Source organism: Rhea americana, unplaced genomic scaffold (genome assembly GCF_003343005.1).
Source record: "Rhea americana isolate MKP2758 unplaced genomic scaffold, rheAme1 scaffold_7, whole genome shotgun sequence".
In the NCBI taxonomy this organism is placed as follows: domain Eukaryota; kingdom Metazoa; phylum Chordata; class Aves; order Rheiformes; family Rheidae; genus Rhea; species Rhea americana.
In genome coordinates, this window is record NW_028186867.1 from 6721763 (window position 1) to 6745258 (window position 23496).

The 23496-nt window shown below is 37.5% G+C and overlaps 1 protein-coding gene across 1 annotated transcript; it reads right to left on the minus strand.

The window, feature by feature from the left end:
- LOC146586295 (granulocyte-macrophage colony-stimulating factor receptor subunit alpha-like) lies at positions 1-14589 on the minus strand. Its single transcript, XM_085321491.1, has 9 exons — positions 14565-14589; positions 10303-10432; positions 10042-10217; positions 9163-9302; positions 3244-3282; positions 2228-2366; positions 1635-1722; positions 1125-1203; positions 1-179 (listed from the first exon to the last, which is right to left on the minus strand). The coding sequence occupies exons 1-9, from the start codon at positions 14581-14583 to the stop codon at positions 93-95; spliced, it is 897 nt and encodes a 298-aa protein (XP_085177617.1). The 5' UTR covers positions 14584-14589; the 3' UTR covers positions 1-92.
- Positions 14590-23496: the final 8907 nt, after the last annotated feature.

Sequence of the window (23496 nt, forward strand, 5' to 3'; positions counted from 1 at the left end):
AGTAAAGATTCTTGAGGAACTGCCTCTACTGTTATCTCTGCCCACAAGATAGAGAAACAAAGTATATAAATGTGCAGAAAAATTCATAAAGCTCATTTCACTTGCATATCATCCATTTCTTCAATGGTTGTTATTATTTCTTCAGCTTCATGCTTTATTAATTGATTCTCATATGCTATCTAAAAAGGAAGAATAAAACATTTTGTTAGTTTAATGTATGAGATTAGCCACTAGTTATAATTTATGACCTACCTGTTATTTAGACAATGGCTATTTATTTTACAGAAGTTACCATGGGACCCTGCCAGACCACTGAAGTAGGTCTGTCTAAGTCTTTCATTCATGGTGAGCTCCCAAAGAGAACCAAAATAATTTGATGCTTCAAATCCAGAAAATTTACCTTTCTAAACATGGAGAAGTCAAAGTGACTAAGGAACAAAAATTAAAAGGATTTATAAAGGATCTCCAGTGGTCCACCATGTCCTTGTAGGCATGTTCTTGTTTCCAGACATGAATGTAACCAACTCAAAGACTTCCTGAATTGCAGAAAACTTTACCACAATTGCCTCCACACTTGCAGGTCTCCACTGCTACCTGTGATTGTCTGTCTGTCTCTTTTCCTTGTTCTCATGAAAAACATCTATCTGAAGCTCTCTGCATAAGCTAAAATCTCCCAGCTCTGTGCTGTGACTCTCTTGCTTACTGCATGCTAGATACTATATAAGTCTCARTATCAGCTATGACACAAGTATTTTTGTTTAGCAGTAGATTTTTCTGCTCCTTCTCTCTCCTGCAGCKGACAGACAGCTTTGATCTGCTTTATCATTGCACTGAGAAGCTTAGGCACAGCACTGTTCTAGTGATGACTTATTGGGAGAAGAGGATTAAGTTTTATATTTCCCCAATGCATCGGGTAGATTACTCCAAATGCTTCAGAATGTAAGAAGAAAAAAACAAAAGAATTATTTGCATGTGGACTTCCTCTTTCAGTACCCCATTTACAAGAAAAAGAGAAAAAATTACTCCCTACTTCTGAGCATCTCTCTGGCACTTAGGTCATATCTTTCAGGCTGAAATGGATGCTCATTTATAACAAATTTCCTGCAAATGGAAAGAAAACATACCTGGAAATGCATAGGTGAGATCTCATGGAATGGATCTTTTGGCTGTGGTACTGGAGTAGATGTTGTTTTCAAACAAGTTCTACAGCAGCAAAAAGGAATGGTGAAGGAAAGACTGAGTATGCAGACACGTCAACACTGATTATGAATTGTTAAAGAATCATAGTAAATCRCTTTATTTCTGTCTCCAAATAGGAAATAGCCGCAAAACAAAGAAACAATTTAATGTGCCACCCATCTATATTACAATGTCTAAAGGTGGGAGACACAACTATAAGGCTTTTTCCCATTATTAGATGGAGCGGTGTTACACCGGGAATTAGAACTACAGAGCCCACATGAGGAACACCAGCAGGTCATGTCTCCTGCTATAGTTCAATATCGAGTTTCCTCCTCTCCTCTCCATTTAATAGGTATTAGAACTTTTCTTGCAGTGGGAGGGGGGAGAGGAGAGATTTTTTTTTTTTAAATTCAGGCACAAAATAAAATTTTTCCACAAGAACTAAGACTTACACTATGCAGATAAAAAATACGAGACTTGCTGTTATCAGTGATAATAGAAATAGAGTATATCCTGAAGTAGACATAAGGTGTTCTCTTCCTGAAAGACAAGCAGTTATCAAAATTCTCATTAGTTTCRCAGAATAGGAATGACCATACAGTTGTATGAAACATCTACTTTGAAAAATGATAGTATCAAACACCAATATGAAGCAGCTTCTTCTTTAATTTAGCTCCCCATTGCCTTGTAAAGTGTGAAGGARCAGGATGGTTGGGAGATCATAACAGCGGAAAAGAGAAGTTTTRTAAAGACAGAAGTAGAAATGGGAGAAGAAAAAGAGCTTGCAACAGAGACTTGAAAARGATCTGTTTTATTCACTGGCTATCTCCGTGCAATAAGCACCCACCGTCACACCAGAGTGCTTGGAGGCTTTCCCTAGCATGAGGTTAGGTGCAAATTCTTTCCTCTTTTTCATCCTGACACATGGGAATAATATATGAGTATCATTTAAATGTGTCTCTATCTGAAAGTATGAAGCAATAAACGAGACAGACAAGTAATAGTTGAGAGAGAGCTAGGCCAAGAAGATGATTCTCATTCTTACCRAACTCAACGGGTATACTCCATTCCCCCCAGGTCTGGCTCACTAAACAACCGTTGTCAGTTGCTCTGATTTTGACGCTGTACCTTTTTTCTGCATTGAAGTTTTGAAATATGTATGATCTTCCTGTGATGTTGCTTTTCTAAATACAAAACTAGACTTAGAGCTTTTCYTTCACTAGAGGTGCAGATGATAACAATGTGTCAGGTTCATTTAYTGATGCAAACTGTTACAGAAGAGAGTTTGTGCATATTTCTATAAACAGACCAGAGTCAAATAACAAATGAATTTTTTATCCCTTAATAAATTAGCTTGTTCCATCCTAACCTTTCTTGTGAATTTCTTTGTTATTGGTGATGTGAAGATGAAATTTACTGTATGCTTCCAGGCTCCTTAGCTTATGACTATGACCTGGGTGAGGGGGGAAATCAAAAGTTTATTTTCAATCTACAAGTAGTAGAAATTAATTCTTTACAGATYTGGTATTTATATTTCTGTATCTATGAAGGCATTCAAAATTGAAATATAGTGACTAGATTATGCTGAAGGGGAAAATTTGACGCATGTTGAAATTTTTCTCATAAGATTATTGAGCCTTCTTAAAAAGCTGATTTTTTTTCTTCTCTTTTATGCTAACTTAATCTTTTAGGTGGTATTTCCTGCCTCCACCATCTCAACTCATTCCAGAGACATTCCACTTCTTATATGTCTAAGTGCAATGTGGAATTGCAATCCATATACATATGTATGAGGAGGTAGGACATACAATGGACTGTAAAACGGAAGGTTTTGTGATATGTATAGGAGAAATATAAAGTTCTACATGTAGGTATTTTTTGTACCATATATAGTAAGTAACAGGTTAAAATATTTTGTGCTTAGGAAATTTTTAGATAAAAAGCATGTATGGTATACTGGAACTGGTAGATTAAAACCAAAATATGGTTTGAAGATGCTCTTCTATAGGTGAACTTTCAACCCAGCATAAACATTAGATTAATATGCTAATGAAGACTTACTGTTTTAGATGCAGCTTTCATGCTCTTCCCAGGATCAGCCTAGTAACAAAAAAAACTTTAATTTTTAGGATTATTCTTTTTGTTCCTATATAATAAGGCTTCTTGCTTTCTGAGTGTTTGATTTTCAGAAAAAAATGTGCATTTTAAATACCTTCTTTTTAAGGCTATGTAGTAAGCTGTTGTTCCACTGAGAGTTTTTTTTCTCACCACTGGTGTTCTGAAATAATGTATCCTTTAAATTTGATGGTAAAACTAAGAATTAAAAAACTAAACAAACAAAAAAGCTCAAAATGCCCAGAAATTAAAATTCTGTGTTTTGCTCTTGCAAAACAAAGAGTCTGAGAAAATACCAGTAAATGGAGACAATTATTTTACATCAAAACTTTTTTTTGTGCAGCTTTTTCATTCTGAGGTGTATAATACTACTGCCCATATTCATTCAGCTCTTTAAAATACCTCCAATTGCTGAATTTCGTCACAACAACCACGAGTTAAGGTCTGGAAAACATGATTATTCTGTATCAATAACCTAAYAGAACATTTATTTTTATTTGAAAACAAGGATTCACATTACATTTTAAAAAAGGACAGGAGGGTTTTTTAAAAAAAWTCAGTGAACAGATGCTGCATTCTTGCCCTTTTACATCTGCTCATCATAGAGCACTGAACTTTTCTATGCAATAAATATTGGACTTTGACATAATTACCAAATAAGATTTGCTAAAATAGCTGTCATGCAAATTCAAGACACTCCTGACTGGGTATAAGGTGCAGACCTACTTCAGATAATTCTAAGAATTTGACCAGCTACAAATATTGAGGCAGCTAAGTAGTTAACCGGCTCTGGGAGGGTGCTTGCTTAGGAAGAAGCAGCACACAAAAGGGTCATAGAGTTTCAACTAACTATTGTTAGTTGAAGGAATCAACTAACATTGATGAAAAACATCAGGAAGCACCAAAAAAGCAATATTTGGCACAGGCAGTAGTACAAGTGCTTAAATGATGCCYTCAGAATTATCTGTTTAATCCATCTGCTTTCCTATTTTGCATTGTTCACTTTTTCTTCCTTTAGTGCTCTGCAAATAAGTTTAATGTCATACAGCTCTCATCTTTAAACCAGCAGGACTGTTGCCCAAGTGCAACATCTAGATAAGTTGTCTACATTTAAGGTTAACCATTTGGGCAATTTTGAATGCTTGCACTGATGCGATTATCCTAATTACACCCTGAATTTACTATCAATTTCATTTTACTGTGCAACTTTGCCTTTCGGTAGAAATACATCCACTGTCAGTCTGTCAGTCAACCCCTACATGAAACAACCCCAAAAAACCAAATTAATGTGGTCTTCTTTTTGGGGAGGAGGGAGGGAGGGACAAGATGGGGTGGGGTGGGGGGGGTGTTGTATAGGAGGATGGAAAGGAGTCATTCCCAATGGAGTACCTAGATACATCATGACCAGATCTTGATTTATTTATCYGTTCTCTCCTTACTCTTTGGTAGTCATAGTTACTAAGTACTGTTTCAGCAATACCTCACTGGTATCAGTAGGATTATAAACAGAGGAGCAATGGGAGATGAAGGCAAGGTTGGATACACTAACGCTGGATGGAGATATCTAAAAGCTCTTGTAGCAAATCCTAACTTACAGAGGCAYCTTACATCTGGATAAGTAAGTCAGCCAGCAAGGAGTGAAGATAAACTTTAGATCTCATTTAGTAATACCACAAATGTAACAGAGTAGTATTGACAATTACAACAAGTAGGAACAAATGTGAAGTGAGGCTGACTGCCTGCAAATACATGATGAAGCCCCTGACTAGCTAGTGCTAGTTCTGCATAACACCTAAGAGATTATAAAACATGATATGTTTTGTAACATGAGAATGCAAAGAGGAAAAATACAGAAAAGAAGATCTTGACCTAATTTCATCAAGAACAGCACCATGAATAACATTCTACACTAGTATCTATGTCCAATATTCTCTGACTAGGTTCTTTTAGATACTCCACACACGGAGAGTGCAATGTTCAGTATAAAAATTTACTTTGAAGATATTTGACGTTACATGGGATTTTTGATTTAGCAGAGCTTTTGTCACAGACCATCCTYTCCTTGCAGCCAGTTGAAATAAATCATAACTCCTGGAGTGTCCTAGCCATTTATGTAACTATTCACCTGCCCATTCCGCCTTCAAATTTTGTAATACATTTATTCTAGMCAAATGATCGGCTCTCTGATTCCACTTTGCCTCAAGTTTTTTAGGTTTTTAGTGAGCAGATACAGGTTCTATGGATATGTTTTCAATTGAGCTCTGTCATAAATCTTTTTTCCAGTGTGTTTTTCCCCCATACATCTCTACCATGTACTTGCCAATTTTTTTTTTTCACCCAGTTCCCTAACCATTGGGTGGCACCAGCCCATACAGTGTATGAGTCTRTTTAGACATATATGGCTACTTCCACTGCTCCGAGTTCTGCTAGCTGGGTCAAGCTGCCCATTTCCTCTGAGAAAACTTTTTGGTCTCTACTGATAAAGTGGCTTTGTTTCTCCATTGTTTTCCTACACAGCAGGTGCTCCTGTCTGCAAACCAGACCCCTGCTCTGATCTGGTTGTAATATATCATCTATATATTGTGTAATAAAATGTATTGTAAAAGTGTTGCTTCAGGTGGGAGGTTGACTGATTCTAGTTCTTTAGCTAAAATAGCATGGRCAATGGTAGGACTATTTTAAAAGTCTGGGGAAGGCAATTAAAGATGCATTGTATTCCACCCCAAGTACAGGCAAATTTTGGGCTGTCTTGCTCTTGTATTCGGATCATAAAGAACATGACACTTTCATCCACGGAAAAGGACATTCATTTATTTATGYTAACTATATCTACTATGCTAGGAACAGTTGCTGTTAAAGTGACAGATGCTTTATTTAAAGCTCTAGAGTCAACAGTCAGGTGCCATRCCCATCTGTTTCAACAGGCCAAACTAGGCTGTTACATGGTGATTTTTTTTTTCTATAATACCTTATTGCTCTAATTGTTAGACTAACTCTGTCACATATTTTATACCAGGCACAGGTAACTTGTACTGAAGAATGTTAACTGGTTAGGCAGAAGTGGGGCTTTTTGTAGGAGATTCATAGGCTTAATCATATGGAGATTAGTTTTCCCTGTGACTGGAGGACTATCAATTTCCCATTTACTCCCACTAGCTATCCAAGGCTCTCCTTTCAGAATATCCATCCCCAGACTATTCATTTTGCCCAATAACAATACGTGTCCTAAGGTACGTCCATTGGATAATACTAATTTAGCCCGTACAACAGGAGAGGTGTTAATTGCACCATTAGCGCCCATTACTGAAACTTCTTTCTTTAAAGGAGCTTTACCTTCACAGGTACACTGATCTATCATTTAAACCTGCGCTCTTGTATCAGTTGAGAATGTTGTGGTACATTTATCATTTACAGAGACCAATATTTCCGGGCTCTGGTTCCGTGTGGCTGCCTTGGCCGAGCCGGCTCCGCTATTCATTTAGGCTGCTTTGTTCATTAAGCGGCTCTGGCAGCTGTGCCGGGGTTTCCCTGCTAGTTGTCTTAGCACTGCAGCTGGAAGACCATACAGCTGTCGCCTCGTTAGCTCTTTATCTAAGCATTTTCACCAGACAGGACTAAGTTGCTCAGACATACCATCTGAAGAATTTTTGCCTTTAGTATTTCTTGTTTGGAATTGAGGGTGAGTGGTGGTGCTGGGTTTAACCGATTGTATGGTCCTAATCTTTACCTTAATCTTTACCCTTATCTTTCAGATACTGCATCTACTGCAAAACCCTTTACTATTGAGCATCTGCATTTATTCCTGTCATTGTAGAAAAAGCAAGTAGCTTTAGTGCTGCTTTGCTCCTTTAACTACATGCCACCTTGAGTGGCATAGAATGGCCAAGGGTTAATATTCGGGGGTTGCCTGTTCTGATCTACAGGCTCTGATCCATCCAGTATGTGCAAGATAGCAGATTTTAGCATGACAGTTTGTAAATCCTAAGTACTTTCCCACAACCACTCTTCCTATCCCTCTCACAGCGAGGGAGCTGCCTGACCCAGCACTCAGCGTAGCCTCACAGTAAGTCAGCTTGCTGCAGTATAGGGGTTTGTAGGAGAATCACCTGCCCTAATACCAAGCTTTGAGCCTCACCTGTGGTGAGGGTAACTTGATYTGCTCCTTTTCCCCATATATAGACCATCCATTTTAGGGGTGTATCTCTGGCTTTTGTTAAAACCTTAGTTTGAAGATCAATTAACTCTAAGGAAGTAAAACCTCTTGCATTTGTCTAAGAGACCGCTTCTGGTGTTTGCTTGATTTTTTGTCATGGGAGTAACTACTTTCACATTTCCTTCTCCCATGTCATCTGAATCGTCATCGTGAGAAAGATCTGGAGAATCGAGATCAAATCATATATCTCCTGACCATTCATCATTCTTAGTATACACTGCAGCCATTACTTTATCAGAGTCTATTTGAGTAGACCACAGTAAGTGATCCCTATGTATGTGGGTATYGGTTATGATATGGAATGTAATTTTGATTCTAAGAATCTATTCTGACTTTCTAGCAATGTACATCCTGTTTATACACAGTGTTATCTTTCATAAGTGTTTCTTTCTTTCTAGCATGCTATTCTTACATAGCTCCTTTTCTGACTTTTCTAATACTGCTCACAAGGAACTTCCTAGCAATTAGCAAAAGCCTACTTTTCTCTTTCCTTTCTTCTATTTTTCAAATTCATTCCAGATATTACTGGGGTTAGTATAATATTGTTCTACCCATGAAAAATCCCAAATAGAATTTTTCCATCTGTCTTTTTCAAATTTATTGGCTAGTATTTTCCAGCCTTTGTTACTATTCTTAAGGGTTTCTACCCTCTTTAATGGCAGTGATCCCATCTGCACCTGGTCTTATCAYTAACCTTCCCACTCAGTGCAAGCTGCCTCTGCCAGGCTCTCATTTTGCGAGTGTAGCCTTAAATTAGAAATCCTAGTATTGCCAAAACGTTAGCAATACTATATAAATAGCGTCTATAATACTCTAACCATCACAGTGCTGGGTGTCCCCAACTGCCAGGAAGGGAGAGGTGGGTTGAAGCCAGCTCAAGCCCGTTGCTCTCTCCAGAATTCCTTTGTTAGTTGTTCAGGTTTATACTCTGTGTTTGGCTCAGACACGCACACACTTCCCTCCTATACTGGTCTGGCTAACTCAGGGAGACRTTCACGTTATTTCGATAAACTCGAGGAGAAATATTTACATCTGGTTCTACTAGTGACTATGGCTGTCTATCTACAACAAAGGTCATCTCCAGCCCCTTTGTGTTGAGATGAAGTCAGTTCTCTGTGCAGCAGCAAGGATTAATGAGACAAACCCTACGCTGTTCCTGAACTTCATGGGGCACCTCACCCTCTGAGCTGTCTCCCATTGTAGGAGTTACTGGTCAGTCACAACTAGATCCGAAACTACCTTATAGGGACACAAAATCCCATCATATCTTGTTTAATCATAGCTKTGATTTTTTTGTAGTAGATTTAGAGTTTGTTGACATATCTTATAAYTGTCCATGATAATGCCACTAGGTGATATAATCAGTCTACTTACTTGTACTAGCTATTCACCTTCAGCAAGGGGAATCTCTTGCCCAGCTAGAGAACTAAAGATCAGTTGCTGAGTGGGCTGAAAACATTCCCCGAGTCGTTTGACCCTATTTGTGGGTAGCAACAGTCCTCAGCTCACGTGCAAGAAAGCTACTACATACTAAAAAGAAGAGGTCACATGGGAATGGGAAGAGAGCCAGGCAATTGATTGTATGGTAAATATGTGTTTGGAAACATAAGTATTAGAATAATACTAACAGTCAAAAAAGAAATTCTTCTTACCGTGTTTTCTATGACAATTTCATATTTGAAACAAGCATCTCTTTTAACATGACTTGTGCGAGGTGGTTGCCACTGAATTTCACAACCATACGAAACTCCAGTACAGTTCACAGTGACATTTAAAGGAGGGGTGAGCTTTTCTGCAATAGGATAATTGGGAATACAATTGGATAAAAAACAGTTCTCTTCACTTTGGCTTGGTAAAATACAGGTGGCTGTTCAAGCAATTGGCCTAGAAAGGTGTGGTGCAGYTTTACCAGAATTATCAGATTCACCCCATATTTTGATTCTGATTTAATACTCCAATAAGAAATCTGGAGCGTCTGAAGCTACAGTAGGTAAAATAAAACAACAAAAAAAAAACTTAAAAAAAAAATGTCTATTGGTTTTTGGCATTGTAATACGTGCAGAGGCTTTTGAGACTATGTTCATATTAAACAGAAACAATTTATTTCTGTATTTTTTACTAGCAACATGCTTTAATTGACAAGCATTGGGGGTTTTTGCTTACACTTTTAAAACACTTGGTACTTTTGTATTYTGTGCAGGAACAGAATTATGAGATAAAGGTATAAGCCCAACATCAAGATAGTCCCTCTGCAGACTTAGTGAATTAATCCCAAAGTTGACATCTTTCTTTCAGAGAACCAATATTTCACTGAAATATTCACAATCTTTGATTTCACATTGTCTCCACATTCATTGTTTTCATTCACTCCTATAATTTTTTACACTTTTCAGACATCAAGGTTGAGAAAAAAAGAAAAATATGTGTTCTGATGATCAGTATGTTACAAATGTATGCTCTTTTTCTAGGGATGAATTCTTCATTCCCTTAGTATAAAACTGGAAATAAATTTTGAAAAAAAATATCCTTACCAATTTTGTACAAAGCAATCTTCTTCTCAAATGGCTTAATGGCTTGTCCACTGCTAGATGCATTTACCAGGAAATGAGCCATCTTATTTTTAATTGTCACATTTTGGAATCTACATCCTGTATGCCTTCCACAATTATCTTTGATGTAATTCTGGCATCCCATGAATTCTTCTCTCCTTTACATAACAAAGTGCTTCAGTTAAATATGGATAATGTGACATGTCAGATCAGAATTCCCTGGAATCAAGCAGATCTGCTTACCTTGAGCTCTTCCAGTACAGAAAATATTGGGTATCTCCTGGAGCAGTCCTGCCTACATGCCAAGTGCAATTCATGAAGGAAACATTATAAATCACACAGATGAAATTTTCAATAGCTGTCCCATTCATGCCTGCAAAAGAATGTCACAGGTCCTCTCTGTGGAAAAGTGTGTAACTGCTCAAAGTTGGGAGATCACCATATGCACATTTAGCTGTTTCGGGCGTGAGATTAGTAAATGTTTCAGATGCTGAAGATATGTCTAGGATTCAATCAGCTAGACTAAGGCTCCGGCACAATGATATAGTGAAGACTAATAACAAAGGTGTGATCTTTGGTCCTTTACTCACTCTATGTAAGACTCTATCTACAGTGAAATATAAATTCTACAACCATGAAGAAGGCAAGCTATCCCTCCTATGTTTGTGCTCTGAATTTTGGTTGATTTATAAGGGACAAGACATTTAAAATAAGCTGCCCACCACTTGCTTTTGTGTAACATACAGGTGATTACAGCCTAATCCTCAGACTGCTTCCTGGAGCTAGCTTCTGTAGAAGTGTCATGGCTTTGATGGGAGAATGGCAGACTTTTGTTTCTGATCTTGAACGTGAGACAGTTGCTAATCTGCTCGATACTGAGGCACTCTGGTTTCACACAAAGGCAGAATCATTGACAAAGAGATGTGTTTTGGATATGCGTAAATTGATCATCTAAACCTGAACCCACGACCCTAGGGTATCTACAAGTTATACCAGAGGTGATTTCCTAACATACCTTACACGTGTTTTATGGCTGGAGATTTCCTTCCTTAAATTTCTCCCAATTTAAGTCTTTGTTTATACATACATACACACGTACATGCACATACACACACATATGTTTATATATGTATGTATATGTATGTATATGTATGTATATCCATTTATTCAACCTTGTTTTCTTGTTAATTTGGGAAAATTTCACAGAACTGGCTTGGGAGTAATCAATAATGCATATTTAAAATAAGCTTTGGAATGATTATCTGACTAGGGTAACTTGTGTTGGGCAGCTATGGTCAACACAGCTAGGTTCTTTGCTAGCCAGAATAGTTCACCTGACCCYACCTCTCAGCCACTGCTAAGTTTACTAAATACCTAACATCAAGAATATTTCATGCGAGTATTTTATGTACTGCATACTTCACCATTTCAGAGGTTAGCATATTGCCCTAGGATGAGCAACAGGAGTGTTCAAAATGTGTATTTCATTCTATCTCTTTTCTGCTCTTGAACTGTAAAATGAGAAGAGAGAGTTCTCCAGAAAAGGAGTAGGAGCTCGAATACACTCCTAATATGTATTTTTTTGCTTACTTTCAGGAAGTTACTTTTGGCTTTGAAAGATTTTGCGGAYTACTCCAAAGAAGGAAGTTTCTTTCATTTGAGTGTACTGAATGTGTAGACACATAAGAAAGATGGCTGGAACTGTTTCCAGGTGCAAAGCGTTCAACAGAGAGCCAGTGGACTCAAACTCCATCTCTCAGAATATCTTGTGGGAATCACTGTCTTCACATTTCTCACACTGGGAGTAATTGTGCATTGAGAAAATGTTAGCGGGGACATGATCTTCCAAATTTACAAAATTTACAAATTTACAAAAGGGAAACATAACTAGAAAGGAATTAGGGAAGTTCTCTTCCCAAGAAGAAATTGTTAGCTAAATGCATCCAAAAATCAAAAGATCTGAAGTAGGATCACACGAACTGTACAAACATATTACAGGGATGAGTTTTCTGAAGCCTCTAGAAATTCTGCAAATCAATTCTGATTTCAGATCAGGTCACAACCTGGTTTACATGTGGCCCAACAAGTCAATGTGGCTGAGGACATAGAAAACAGGATGAAAAGAACTCCAAAAATGGCACTAGGCTCAAGGAAAAGGCAAGTGAAGCTATACCCTCGGCGTCTTTAGTGATGACCTCAGTTTTTTATACCGATGTCTGAAGGAAGCGTATAGACATATACTCAAACGATCTTGAAAAACACTAGCATGAGAACTGCAACCAGAGTTGCAGTTGTGCTTACAAAACAGCCAGTTATTGGCTTCAGAGTGTCACATGCATATCAAGATTAAGCGCATGCTGGGAAGCTCGTCCACGTACGTGTTAGTCACAGTATCCTCTTTGTAGACAGGACTTTCATTCCAGGCTTTGAGGAGGCTTATTTTTCATTTCTTCTTTATTTACCTTTTTTTGTGTGGATATACTGAAGAAAATCTAGCAAAGCAGTAAGTAGCACTTCTRTGTTTTTAAAGTGCTATCTTTTATTGAGCCTACTGTATTCACCTACATTATTAGTGCTACAATTTAATTTTATTTTTAATATCACCTGGAACTAACTGAGTAGTTCTCATGAGAAGCTTCTTCCATAATCTCCCATTATTTCAATGAAAGACTGAAATTTTTCTTCTTCTAGTTTATGCTTGAGGACAAGCTATATTGTTCTAGTGACTTATTACTCCTAATTTTTCACTTTGTTTTCAYGACTCCTGTTTAATAATCCAATCTTCATCACTTTTCTATCATTATTTCCTTAAACAAGAGGTAGGACCATACTGTCATGACCTTTTTTTTTTGTCAGCTACAATACAAAGAACAGCTTAGTTTCATTGTAGCGCACTTTTGCTTTGGAAGTGCCTCCTACATTATTTCGTAATGAAATGTATATACAAGTATACTAATATACTCACAAGCATACATTTTCCACATTTTAATAACTTTAGCTATATTTGAAATTTTTCTTGACATTCTTGTATCTTTTCATGAGATAAGTACTTAACTGAGTGAGATTGATTGTAATTGTACCCCACCCTATAACAACCCAGTATTTTAAGCAATTGCCCAGGTTGCCTAGGGAAACCTAGGTTCATTTCTTTTTTCCCGAAGACAACTTAGATTGCCTCCACCTCTTTTGTGAATATTAGGAGCCACAGCTGCAGAAAAAATGTCAAAGAAAATAAAATTTGAATCTGCAACCTTGTGGTAGTCAGGATTATTGAGGAAGAACTGGATCTCATATCTGGGCTTTGAATACAAGAGAATTTTTACTCTTTATTCAATAACTCTTAAATAAAATATGCATAAACAGCTCTAGTCTCTTGGACTCAATGGACCAAATGATCTGGAAAGGATAATAAGAATATCTGTACCAGTAGAAGCAAATAAAAAGAAATTCAAATTACTTTAACCTAACTCTGAAGAAACCATCAGATTGTGGGATAGAGTTTTTCTTACCTAACCTTGCACAAGTGCTATATAGATGTGTCTACAGCTAAGTCACTAACACAATGTGCTTTTATAGTGACTGTAAAGAAACAGATATTTAAGGTACAATTTAGTCAGCCTAGCCTAGAATGAGGAGATGGATGAAGTGTTCATAAAGCTTATTTCCTGTGCCGCTGAAAAGATAGTTCAAGGTGACTACCACAGAGGCGTCAATCTACAGCAAAGTTATCTACTTTGGTCAGATGAATCCAATAGGATTCATTCCTTCCTCCCTCACATCATCTATAGTTCACATGTAAGTCACCGACATCTCAGTTCAATCTCTTGTAGAGTTATGAAATATTAAACATAAATACCACCAATACCCTTTGCTCACTGAAAATTGCAAATTTATTTTTGAAAATGTCTTTTTTTATTCTTTCCTTTTTTCCTTCCTTCTTCATTTTCTTTTTAACCTCTGTTACTATCACATGTGACACAAGAGATGGTCATATTAGGTATTTAAAAATGTCATGTTGCAATGACTATTCATCCAGACTGATTGCAATGCTGATTAGACAATAATAAAATCTGTCTGATATAAATAACACATGACCATGCAACTTTGGAGTACTCTTGATCCTCTTATAGCTTTTTAACCAATGGAAAGGAAGCTTTACTTCAACACTGCAATACAGGTTTTGACTTAACTAGATGAATACACAGAAGAAAAATGCTACTACTTGGATGAGGCGCGTAAAACTGGAAATATTGCCGCTCTTTTCATATTTCAGTATTTTTATGTAATTATTTTCAGACTGTAGACAAAATGAGTTAATATGCCATCAAAATTTTGCCTAAGATTCATCAGAGATAAAAGCATGCACTTGTAGGTAGTGCCTGTCCATCTCAGAGTTATTTTAATAACAAAAACTAGCACAAATAATAAGATGCAGTATTTCTTTGCATAGTTTCTTTGGAGTAAAAAGTAATACAGCAATAAAACAGAGACAAAAATAAACATACCTCCTCCTTGAAAGCCCATTTCCCTGTGGCAGTCACAATAATGGGACACAGAAAGGTCTGAAGCCTTGAATTTGCCTTGCTATATTTTTGTGTGCTTTGACAATGTACTTTCATTCTTTCAAACCACTCAGGCAACAGGATATAAAACCCCACCTACATCTTACTCATTTCCTTGTTCTGTACTTCTGTAACRTAGTGAAGAAAAGCACAGTTACAACCATTGTTTTTCTAAGTAAGGATAAGGTGACATCCTCTTTATCACTTCACTCACATAACTCACTCATTCATGTCACTTGTGCTTTATAAAGGCTATTGTATAGGGCAAAACCTCAAATTAGGTGAGTATACGAGTCCAATTTCCGGCTCAGATATCTGTCAGGAATCACTGTTTCAAGCCCCTCCACTGTCTCTGTGGAAGAGTGGCAAATCAGTTCAGACCTGTCCTTCTGTTTGCCTCTATCCTGTATAGCTTGAGTCTGATCAGCCATCTTTTTTGTTGCTTTTCTGGCCAGAGGGGGAATTGAAGGTTTCTCAAAAAGTTGTTTCCTCTTCTTCAGGTCTCAATTCCTCAATTTTATTCATTGACCAACAACAGGGTACTACCTCCTTGTTGAGACATAATTTCAGGAGCTGCAGAAGCAAGACCTTGTGTTCTCTTTCTCACTTTCCATCACAGAAACTTTCATAAAAGCAGAGTGAGTTATGGTTTTGGAACAGATTTACATCAGTGAACCCAAAAGCTAGTTTTCAATATTATATATAAAACCTGCACTGTTAGATGACAATAATGCTGTGAAAGGCTGGAAGCTAAGCAATTGACCTTTAGATGTGTCAATGAGGTTCACAGAATGAAAYAGGTCTTCTGTGGAAAGGATATAATTATTGTAATTAAAGACTGTATCACAATGAATATGTATACAGCCCTAAAAGAAATAGGGTTGTCTAAGTAAATATAAATAAGGATGAATGATTGTCTTGTACTTCCGCAAAATTATTTTTTATTCAAATTGATATTTCTAAAGTATTGACAATTCTAATATGCAATCACATGGTACATGGACGGTTTCTTTCATGATAAGGCAAACTACTTTAACTCTTAATTACAGCTGTAGATGTAACATTTTTTAAAGGAAAATTTGTAAAATCTTTGTGATATGGACATATCTGCTCATGCATTTAATGCTGCTTCCACTTAATAAAATCATTTGGGATGACATGAGAACATTTAAGTGTTCTTTGACAAAAAAGTGTGTAGTGAGTAAAGAGTAAGCTGTATTTTTCTTTCATTGTCAGAGTAATAAGGGGTTTATTCACCTTTGACCTCCTTGAAGTAATTCAGGTTTAGGTAGAAGTGAAGCAAAATTTGAGATGAATAGGTCATCTAATGGTTTCTGGCATTAAGATCCTGTAAAAATATTAGTGGTTTGCAAGTTATATCTGAGCAGTGGATCTAGTGAAACTGCACTGATCTCGTCTATCTGGAGCTACTCATACTAAGATTTCAACTCTCTGTGAATGTAGGAGCTGCTCTTGCAGCATCTGCTGACCTCACATGAAAGAGAAAGAAAAGAACAGAGAACACGAGGACCTCTTTAGTCCGCCTCAACTACTTACCAGTTCAAGCATGTCAGGTATGAAGAAAATAAGTCTCTTTTGAACCTCTACGTTTGTGCCTCAGTTGCAATGCAAAGTACAAGTGATAGGCATAGGTGTGAGTGAAGCTGCAGCAGAAGTCTCATAAACTTGTAAGATTCCTTCTCATACGTCAGCAAAGGTCAGTAGCGCTTTCATACCTGTTCTGCATTTGCTTCACATTTCTGTTCTTCCTTGTTCAGGGGGAATTTTGAGTGTTAAACCTTAAACTCAAACCTGAGTTCCTTTAGGATGTGCAGCTGCAAGAGGACCAATAGGAAAACTGGGGAAGTCAAGGACAGAGCTTATTGCTGGGACAYTGCATGGCCAGGGGCTCCTTGGGGCTGGGACAGTGTTGGGTGGGAGCTGCCAGTGAGACCAGACTGGGCCAGGCCACCATGCCCTGAGGGAGCAGGGCCCCAGGGACAGTCTGGGTAGCCCCACGTGGGGATGTCAGATCCAGCCCTTTGATGGAGCCTCTTGCTGTCCACTGCCGCTGGTGGGTTGGGGCCACAGCTGGGGCAGGGGTGGGCTGGGGCACAGACACTTAAATTCTTTATAGGAATTTAGAGATGGTCAAATAATAATCTTTTAGCATAGGATGATAATTTTTTTTTTTATTTTTTTGACTGAGAACAGATGTTTTTTCATTATTTAGAAAAAAGGATTCAGAGAAGTAATATCACAGAATCACAGAATCGGTGATATAGATAATATAGAATATACCATTTGACCAAAATCAAACATAGTGTTTGGATTAGGCTTTATAATGTTTTTTGGGTAGGCTCTGAAATGAAAATGTCATTGAGAATTAAAATTTGTGTGACGTACAAAATAATAAAATATTTTGATTTTTAATTTCCTTCATTATTATTTATTTTTCATTTGTTTACTGGAAAAGATTTGTCAGATTTGACTAAAATTGATGAATGTGTTTAGTATGACGGTCTGCTCRGTTTAGGTCCTAAATTGCATTTGATACTAAATAAATTACTGGCCTGAACATTTTCGGGGAGCTCTATTTCAAAGGTTGTATGACTATGGGAATACAACCCAAAGATCTTTTTGATATTGTTGTTTTCAWTTAATTATTTCTTCTGAACTAAGATTGCATCAAATTAGATTTTCATCATTTCTCCATTTGTTTTGCAGTATATTAATGAAACCAACACAGAAAGGACAGAAAGCTATTGATATATCTTCGTTTTTATGATCACATTTGGGAAAGAAATAAATATCTAGAGAAAGGTAATCATCAAGTTCTGAAGTGTGCTTTTACACCATTTGGCACAGGCAAAGCAAAAGCTAACTGGGGATCTTGTGACTAGCATGCATTTTCAGTATGCCCATTCATTATGTATGGTCTCATTACCTACAATATCTTGCAATGGCTAGAGAAAGTCCAGTCAAACCACCCTTGCTTATGTAGTATCTATGGCAAAATGATGAGTCAGCAGCAGACGAGCTGTAACACTTTGTAAGACAAGTGGTCTGGTAACAACCCAATATGCAAACTATTCATCCTCCTTCAATTTGAAAGATAAGGAAAAAGCCAGACATTGAGCGGCAATCTACTCCTGCTGCAAGGCAAAGCACTAGTTTCTCCTTTCTATTAGCATTCCTGCAGCCTGAGCACCTGTGTGTGAAGGGAATATGTTCACTGGTAAGTACCTGGAATGACTTCCCTCAGAACCTCTACACAGGTCTGCAGAACATCACTCTCTTTGTTGATGATGCAGCTACTACAGCTATATTTCATTTTGCATTTGTGCAATAAGCCTGGGAAAGGCTTGGAGTACACTTACCTGTGACTTCAGCCTTGAGCTGGTTGTGCCTGCCTGTTTGCTATAGGACCACTGTAAAGGCTGGGCTATTTGCTTATGTCGTAGAAGTATGTTTTTCAGTCTCCGTTTAGGTTTGCAATTTTCATTGCCTTGTGTTCAGTGGTGTCAAGCAACAGGACAAGAGGAAATAGGCACAAACTGAAACACAGTTCTGTCTGAATATGAGGAGGAATTTCTTCATTGTGAGAGTGGCRGAGCACTGGAATAGGTTGCCCAGAGAGGCTGTGGAGTCTCCTTCTCTGGAGATCTTCACGGCCTGCCTGRATGAGACCCKGTCTAACATGCCATGGGTGACTCTGCTTGATCAGAGGGGCTGGACTAGAWGATCTCCAGAGGCCCCTTCCAACCTCAACCATTCTGTGATTCTGTGATTCTGTTCCCAGATGCAATGGTGGAATTTTCTCCTTGATAGCCTCTCAAGGACTGTTTTTTTTTTTTAATGTACTCTTCCATTGTGGGATACTGGTAAAGTTGCCCTTGCTACCGCTATTGTAATTCATGGCAGAAAAGGTGAAAGCTCACTGTAAAACTCCTCTTTAAAAGGCAGCTTGGTTGTCTGAACAGAAAAAAAGAGTTTTAGAATATGAACTGAGGGAAATAAAGGAAATAGAGAAAACTGTAGAATAAATGGCTACTGTAATGCAGTCATAAAGGAATGGAATATTTGACATAAACTATCATAGTTTTCCTTTTTTTCTGGTTAACTCTCTGTAGATCAAACAGAAAATACAGATAAAGGGAGGATGTTTATATTATTTAACAGCTGATGAAGTAATACACTGTGTGGGAGGGCAGTTACTAGTTACCTCTCATTTAAAAGAAAATATTTTGCTTTGCTTATTCCCTTCTTTCTAAAAAGTACCTTGCAGAAAAGACTGTGCAAGTGACTTTTTTACTGGAGGCTTGTGGGAACAGATGAAGGAACATGTACAGAATTAGTGTGAAAATGTAAAAAYAGAAAGAATGCAAAGATGAAATATAAGTGTTTCCCTTTGCTTTCAGAGGTTTGAAGAACTACAGAGCATTCTGTGGGTTAATTTCTGTGAGAGTTGATATGAACTCCCCARAAGAGACTGATATTTCATTTGAGCATGCATTTGCCTTAAAGCAAAAGGTTTCCYCTGAAAAACAAAAGCTATTTTGTCAGTGGTCAGAGTGATATGTGGAGGAAGGAGGTTTATGATTTAGTTTTTGTTTTTCTCTTATTAGTGGCTTAATGTTAGAACCGAAGATGATTATGTAACACATTTCACAAGATAAATGTTCCAAAAAAGGTAACGTGTTTTTAAAGAAAAAATATTTTTCTGAGGCTAGAAGAATGAATAAATTGGACTGATCATGCTGAGGAAGCCAAGGGATGTCAGTAAAAAGACATAGGTTTGCTTATTCATCTAAAGGTGATGCTGCTGCTTATTCCTTCAGCAAGAGGACYGCCTTCCCAAAGCAGTGATGGGCTRGAGCACACRCGTGCTAGTGACAAGGGTCTGAGAAGAGTTAAAYTAYGTAGCTACTTGCAGTTCTCACAAGAATACTCATACTAAGCATGCCCACAAGCAATTGCTACTGCCCTTGTGAAGTTCAGGCCTATGGGTTTACTCAGTATGGCTATTGTCTCAGTGAAAAAGGAAATGCAAGAGAAGAAAAATATAAATAGAACGGAGCAGCTCAGAACTGAATTGTTCTGGTTTTCTGGCCATAGAGGGAATTGAGAGAGTCCTACTATGGTAGTCCTTTCGCTCTTGTGCCTGCCCAGCTTCTGTAATTCCTGTAAGAGGAGCCTGCAGACACTTGGAACAGTTCTTGGAATTGCAAAAGTTCCTGTGGGAGCTGGGCTATGACATAGTTATGTCACTGTTAGGAAACCGGGCTGGTATAAGAACTCTAATTTATTGCCATGTGAGTTTCCCTTAATTATGAAAAAAAGATTTTAAATTGGAAAGGCTAAAGCCTGCACTAAACAGTCATACGAAGTAAACAATGTGCTATCAATTTTAATATCAGCACTTTGATCAATAATTGGGRGGGAATGTATAACTGGATGGAAAGTCACAGAATGCACAAGATTACTTGTACAAAGGATTTGGAGTACTACAGCTGCATCCCAGTTGCTTTTCTTTTGCAGTCTYGTAATCAGTGCTTGACCTAACTACTAACCAGGCAACTTGAAGTTCCTCCTTAGTCGCTCTCTCGGTCTGAARAATGATTTGGTTTGTTTGTGAAAAGGAGGGGAGTTGGATGCCAGGGTATTCTAAAAGCATCTTTTACTAGACCAGCATTGCCTACCACAGACTTTTGGAGTACATCTATATTCTTCTCAAAAAACTACTCTTTATCTGTGCAGGCTGTATATGAATAGCACTGAAACCTTTAATTTAAAAGATAACAATTTGAATAGTTGCACTGAGACTTCTTCCTAGTTGGTGGCTAAGAAAAAATATTGCTGGTATGTTCAAGAAGAAATTGATGAACAAAGCAAAAACTGTAAATCAATTTTATTTTTGTTTCTTTGGGTTAATCTGTTTTAAATTTAACATCTTTTAACCTGAGATACCAGAACTAGGCATTAAGTGATATTGGAAATTTGGATATGACTTAGAACTTTACTGTTTATTTATGTATTTATTTTTAGTTTCTCAAATCAATATACACATCTGCACAGTAGAATTGTCCAAGTCACAGGCCGTCTCCAGGTCCCAYGAAGTTTTCTGTTCAGAACAATTACTGTTTTCACCTATTTACAAGAACCAGCAAAGCTCAAATGCAAAATTCACATCCTTCCAGAAAAAGGGGTTAAGAAACTATTAGTTGAGTTCAGCTCTAATCCGCAAATATTGCCAGGTCTCCCCAAATTACAAAGTTGGCTGATTTTGTTCAAAAACCTCCTTTTGCATCAATTTGTGGCATGTAGTTAAAGCTGTTTGTTTCTAAAATGAATAAGATACTCTAAAAGTGTAGCAAGATACATTTAATTTTTTTACTCCTTTTGTACTTAATAAAAAAAGGATAAAATTGTTATGGACTGCAGCTGGTGATATGTTCACCTCACATGGCTAAGGGAGTGTAGAGATAACTTGTTTAGTTATAAATTTTACCATAACAGCACTGACCTGTAGACAACTGATATATCTAGATGTGGGGTCTATCAAACTACTTGGAAGCTGAAATATAACTAAGCGCCTCATCATATGGTGGTTACTCGTTTATGAGGTTTGTTTCAACTTCTGTTTACCAGAAATAAACATTTTTTCACCTTATTTCCTTTACTTTTCTGATTTAGAAGTTGATGCTTTCTTGTCTTTGATCCTAGGCTACCATCATGTGGCCACTCTGAGGATCTTCCCAAGCGATAGAAGCTTTAAGGCTGATTATTCTGAACCAGGAATGCAGCAATATACTGCATGACTACAGGATAAAGTCCATATAGCGGCTTTCAGAGGGCTTAATTTTACTTCTTAATTGCAATAAATTGTTCCTTAGTCAGACACTCTGCCCTTTGGTTTGTATCTTTCTGCTTTAATTCTTCTCCCAAATACTGACAAAACATATCTTCCTTTCAGGAGGAAAAAGTGAAAAAAATTTCTGAAACTCGTGGGTTTGGGCCATTCAAGGCATTTAACTCGTGTTAAATATATTTACATTGTGCTAACACATATCTTTATTTGTACTGAGTACAGAGATCTCCAGGTGAAACACAAGTCTATAGTGGAACAGAACTTTGTATTAAATACTCTTGTGCTGGGCTAATTTTAATTTATGTAGTAATATAAATATAATACAAAAAAAAGGGAACTACATCCTTAATATATTACTTACAGGACTGATTTTGATTCTCTTCTTCAAGCAATATCCTATACTGAAGTCTATCAAAACCTGAAATCTAAATCCAGTCTCCATGCAGCCAAATTATCTATTTATTGTGATGTTAACGTGTTACTTTACCTTCCCCCAAACCCCTATATACCATTTTTTTAAAAAAATGCAGAAAACTGAACATATTTTGAATATTTTTAGCTACAAACATGATTTTTCTTTTTTTAAAAACTAAAACTCCAGTATGTTAGCATAGCTTATATGCCAACAAGGAGCAGATCAAAGTTGCAAGCTTATTCACCAAACTAAACTATTGCTTTGTTTATAGTCTGTTTTATGCATCGTTGCTTGCACACTGTGAAGGTTAAAGAAGACATGATGGATGGGATTTATCTCTGAAGTGCAGATTATAACTGCACATTGTAGACATGTAAACTTCAGTTAGTCATTCTAGGTTCACTTAAGACTCAGTGAAGAGAAATGGATGGTTTCTGGATAAAAATGAATGGAATGAGGGAAAGATTGTCTTGCCAGAGTGTATTTCTTTTCATTGACGATAAAGGTAGCTGAATGTAACTAATACAGACACAAATATCTACACCAAAAAGACTTTTTTTCATAGAATCATAGAATCACAGAATCAGTAAGGTTGGAAGGGACCTCTGGAGATCATCTAGTCCAGCCCCTCTATTCAAGCAGGGTCACCTAGAGCATGGTAGACAGGATCACATCCAGGCAGGCTTTGAATATCTCCWGAGAAGGAGACTCCACAGCCTCTCTGGGTAACCAGTGCCAGTGCTCCGTCACTCTCACAGTGAAGAAATTCCCTCTCACGGCAGAACTTCCTGTGCTTCAATTTCTGCCCATTGCCTCTTGTCCTGTCACATGGGACAACTGAAAAGAGTTTGTCCCCGTCCCCTTGACACCCTCCCTTCAGGTACTTGTACACATTGATCAGATCCCCCCTCAGTCTTCTCTTCCCTAGGCTGAAGAGGCCCAGCTCTCGCAGCCGTTTCAAAATTTCTTTGCATCTTACATCAMAGTGATAATCATATGATGATTACTAGAAAGTTGATATGCATCAGTCTGAAACCACAGTGATATAGTGGTGATGTAAGGACTTCCATTTCTTTCCCTTGTACTCACTATTTTACTCCGACTCAGAGAATTTTGCACATTAGTCAGGTTCTTCAGTCATTTCTGGTTTTGGCTATGCTGAGGAGAATTACCACATGAAAAAAAATGTAAAGGAAGTAAATTGGTGATGTTCTTCCTCTGCTTTTCTGTATTTTAGTTAATTCAGCTAATTGTGTTTTTAATGCCTACTGTCTAGTAAGTCTTTTCATTAGAGCATTAGACTGATCTAACAGGATATGATAAATGCTAATTTTCCACTAAGCAGAGTGGCTGACCTTTATTTGGAAAGCAAGCAACTATGCAGCAGTTTCTCCTGCCTGGGTTGCTTGCAGCTATTGGTAACTCTAGGTATAACAAGGTAAGATATGTATGCCAGCCTTGAATGCCGTCTGCTTCTGTAGTACTAAATGGCCTAAATAAGTTAAAATTCACATTTTGCTGCAACACACATTAAAATAAGATTACGGTGCTTTGCTTTTTCATATTGAAATTAGCAGAACAGTTAATTA